This window comes from Glycine max, chromosome 5 (assembly GCF_000004515.6).
Source record: "Glycine max cultivar Williams 82 chromosome 5, Glycine_max_v4.0, whole genome shotgun sequence".
In the NCBI taxonomy this organism is placed as follows: Eukaryota; Viridiplantae; Streptophyta; class Magnoliopsida; order Fabales; family Fabaceae; genus Glycine; species Glycine max.
Window position 1 is genome coordinate 39541307 of NC_038241.2, and position 4808 is coordinate 39546114.

Genomic DNA, 4808 nt, shown 5'->3' on the forward strand with positions numbered 1-4808 from the left:
TATAAATTATGTCACGCAAGTAAAGCACGAATCCCATATGCATGGATTGCCAATTTGCCATTGCAAGCTTGAATTCCTCGGTTTCCATAAGTGGTGGTTGAGGAGTAGGATTATTAAGGAGCTTAATTCCAAAATGTACATCAAGAAAATTGAGATGATGAGGGGAATGAACTAAAAAAATCCAAGAAAACAATCAATCTTTTAGGAACAAAACAATTAATCATACATGCATGTTAATCATTATTTAATAAATTCTAAATAAGCAGAATAAATAACGACGTCGTCGACCTTAAGCCGTGGAGCCGTCATATACATCTAGTAAAGTTTGATTACTAAGAGTATGACAGAACTCCCACGTCGTATGATATATCCCTCCAACACATTAGAAGAAAAAAAAACGATTACATAGATGACACAAAATAAGAAACCATGCATAAAAAGAAATTCTTCCCTGGGTTGATTTATTTATTGTTCACTAATCACCAACATTCGAACAAGTTAATATCCGCACGAAGCCTGAAATAAACTTCCCCTTCAAATGCATCCGTAGAGAGAGTGGCCACACCCCTAGTCATGAAGAAGTCACCAGTCCCTCCAATTACCGAAATGTCCCTGGTCTTATTCATCAGAGGGTCAGCACCGGCGAAGTTAATGGTACCCCTAAGCTGGGTAGAGTTGAAGACAAAGGAGAAGCCAAGCCAAGCGGTGAAAATGTCCTTCTTATCGTAAATGTAGAACCCTTGGGCACGTCCAACCGGTGGCGAGTGCAAGTTGTTGTCCAAGGTGATGGGGTCATCGAACACAACCACGTCACCGAAGTGGTTATGCCCCGCTAGTATGGTCCTGTTGCCCCATGCGGGTGTGCCCACAATTGCCGAAGTCGCATTCTTGCCGTTGTGACCGTTGTAAATTATGTCGTGGAAGTAAAACACCAACTTCTTGCACGGTTCGCCAACCCTTTTTTTTCTCCAATGGTGTGGAGAAGCGGAACATCCCACCCTGATCACTAGCAAGAACAAGATAACCGAAACGAGCCTCGTCGTGAGCTCCATTAATTGTTGTTGTTGATTACTTGCCTGACTCAATGTGTCACGAAATTGGAATTTATAAGCAGTACTCTAGACTTCAACAGTAAAGCAAAGTTACCACCATTAATTAAATATATCCGTGCCATGGCAATGTACAAGGTTAGGAATAATGCTTTTTCTATGCTTAGATAAAGTTTTTTAAGTTGACTAAATAACACAAAGTTTCTTTTTTTGGTTTGAGGTTTCTCTAAAGAACATTATCTTAGCTGGTCTTTTCTCTTTAATAGCTAAGCTTGGCTTTAAATTAAAGGTATGGTTGTTATCACCCCGAGAAGAAAATTACACAGAAAAAAAGGGCTTATTTTAGCTTGCTTTATGTGTAAGACTTGCGAAATGATTGGATGCATTAGACGTAAAAGGTCTACAGCAGGGACCGAAATGGATAAACGACTAAACGTGTTTCGATCTGGTGCAACCAGAACTGGTTCAGTTGCTGGTTGGTGCTGCGTCGGAAGCACTTAGCTAGCAAAACATCTCATCTTCAACCCCAACACTCCGATTAATCTTTATATATATATATATACCTTTTGATTTTTCACATTTTTTTCTGGGACAGTGAGAACTGGTCGTGGGACACATTTTAAACGTTGCAAAGTAAAAACGTCACTTACTGACGGTGTAAATTGGGTGTTGAATCATTGCAACATCTAGTGGAGTTGTTGCGCCGTATTTGCTCCATTAGTGATAGGTTATTATAAAATAATGAGTTATGATATTTAAATATTTTATTAATATCTCTTTTATTTTTCATATTATATCACCTATTATATTTATATTTTTCTCTTTTTTTTCATTCTCTAGGTGTCAACAAACATTTTAAGTGCCCAAATATCTTTTTCCTAAAATACTAAATCACCAAACCAGAAAGTCATTCAGATTTCATCATTAGTAGTTCTATTGTCAAATCCTTCACGTTCCTCGCTAATTGATTGATAATTGAACATGCTAATTGGAATGTGAGATAAAAAGTGAAGGTGATGACAACCTTTTCAAATTTATATTATATATCAATAGCAATAAAAAATAATTTTTTTTATTACAAACTTCGGAGAATATATAAATGATTATCCCCCCCCCCCCCCCCGGTGCTGATTTGGTTACAAGTGAAATTTAACATGTGAAATCCGAACCACATATGTTTAGTGATTGTAACTTGATAGCTTCCACGTTACATCAGTTGCAATAATCTTTGCTTCATCATGACCTTACATCATAATTCTCATCAATTACCCACAAGTTCAACATCTTGCCAAAATTACTAGCATTGTATTGTCATCAATTCAGCAAACTTATGTTTGTTGCATGATTCAAAATTCTTGAAGGTTTTATAGTAGAGGCAGATCTTTTATGTAGTTGTTCAATAATTAGTAAAATGCTTTTCGAAATCTCTTGTTCGAGTCTAGAGAGTATGTAAGTTCTTCCGTTAAAGAATGAAGTTTGTGATAGAAATATAAGATCGTTAGTATGTCTTCATTCAATGGTTTTCAGTATAGTTGGTTGATGACATAAATATGTGATAAATATATAGAAATGCTTAAGAAAAAATATCAAATGATTTTAAATTTGATGATGGTTTGTAAGGATGTTAAAGTGGCCAATGAAGTTAATTCACGGGTTGAAAAAGAGACAAATGACCTTATTAAAAAGCTTATTCAATTCCTCTTACATCAGTTAATTATGAGTGTATTGAATGAGGGAATGCATGCTGCGTGTTCAATTGAAGAGGGAATCGAAATGTGAGAGTATTTGAGAGAGTGTGGGTAGGTTGATTCGTGTAGCTGTACGTGTGCTAGTAAAATTGAGAAAAGAATAAAGCTGACTTTTTTTTTTTTTTTTCCGGTTTTAGTGTGTGTGTGCCAGTGGCACCACTTCATCCGTGTGTGAGAAGACATTGGTGTTCATGGGATTTGACTTGTCCTTTTTGCTTGTTGTCTCTGCTGCCCATTTAAAATAACAGAATAATATTTATGTTAATATTTAATTATGTATCCACTCCATAAAAATTATAAAAATTATATAATTTTAAAGTAACAACATAGGGACGGCTTGAAAAAAAACAATAAAAAAATCAAGTTTGTGTTCATGTACTTTGACGTGGGAGCTAGGCAAACCTAACTTCTATGGGGGCAAATCTCCCGTGCTAGGAGTAAAATAGGTAACAGCAAGGAACAAGCGAAAAGCATTTGTTTGCAATAGCCAAGATTTTTTTTTTTCTGAGTGTAAATCTCTATTTTTGCGTGTTTTTCCTTTTTCCTTCTTTTTTTTAAATTTGGCATTTTCTCAGATAATTGATCAGTGTTCACTCGAAGTAATCCGATTTTCAACTATTTGTATCCGGTAAAAATTTCCCATAAATTGAACCCAACAGTCCCAACTTGTGTGCAGCCTTATAACATACCATACTATTAATTAAATATTATTAACATAGCATGCACGTATATAATCATTAATATGGGCTCGTACGAAGAAATGGCTTAATTTGTTCTAACTTAATTAATTGATTATTGTTTATTGTATAAGTATTTATGTAATAAAGAAGTGTTTATCACGTAACCATAGTGGTGGGACAGTTCCAGTTTGTTTTTAGAGTAGAAGTATTGGCGATGTTGCATTGTTTCCATTGTATATGATATCGTGGAAGAAGAGGACCAAGTGTTTGCATGGTCTATATTGCTTCGTCTTGCCTGGGAGGGCTGAAGAACATAACTAGCTAGGGAGAGGGAGTGAGACACAACTTTGAAATCTATTGGAAACAATTGCTAGCAAGTTGGAAGAAATTTAATAAAAGAAAAACATCAAAATTAAGGATATTAGTTTTACATACCAGTGCGTCTGCAATTTATCTATCCGGCCGCGCCCGCCAAGACTTTTTGTAATAACGGTTAAGATTATATTTATTTTAGTTTAATTAAAAGTTTTGAATTTGAGTTTTAAAGTATTTTAAATATATATATTTATGTTAAATATTTAGTGAATTTTTATTATTATTTATAATAAGTTGATGTAATTCAAACGTGATTGTTTCACTAATAAGAGGGAGAAGATTAATATATAATATGTGATAAAAAATATAGAAAAATAAAAGTAAAAAATGTGTGAGAGAGAATATTTTAATGGAGGAATGTGTCCAAAACTCCACATCACTCGAATGAAAAATACATTCAAAAAAATACATTCAAGGTTACATTACTTCATTATGTTTTGTTTTAGGAAACATATTATTCTCATGATATTTTTATAATGCTATTTAATTTTTATATCTCAATTACATTAATTATCTTGTTACATGGCTTCTTTTCTTCTCATCTCGCTAATTTGTTGTATATTCTATTATATAAAAAAATACAAATACAATTTTTCTTTCTATAAAATCACATGAACATTTTTTATATACTTCTGTGCATGTGCTTGTTGTTTCTCCGTTCAGGTACCCAATTAAACAGCGTAACGTTAAAGCAAGTTTTCAACCTTTTGACAAACATGCTTCATACAGTGCATTTTTTTCCTCTTTTGAAATCAGAAACAAACAATTTATCGATGTTAATTAACCTTGGTCTAGCAAAGAAAATCATCTAACCATTTAATTATACAAATTTAGTTAGTCCTATCGTTCCTTAATTTTTTGGTCATTAGCAGAATATTTCTATATAATTATAAGACTAATCTTTAGAATGAGAATGATAATTAAATAAATTATATCTACAATAATAACTTTAAGAT

General features: G+C 33.4%; 1 protein-coding gene across 1 annotated transcript; it reads right to left on the reverse strand.

The window, feature by feature from the left end:
- Positions 1–216: 216 nt before the first annotated feature.
- LOC100776029 (dirigent protein) lies at positions 217–1122 on the reverse strand. The gene has a single exon (XM_003525310.5). It carries the CDS (start codon positions 1050–1052, stop codon positions 480–482), a length of 573 nt encoding a protein of 190 aa, XP_003525358.1. The 5' UTR covers positions 1053–1122; the 3' UTR covers positions 217–479.
- Positions 1123–4808: the final 3686 nt, after the last annotated feature.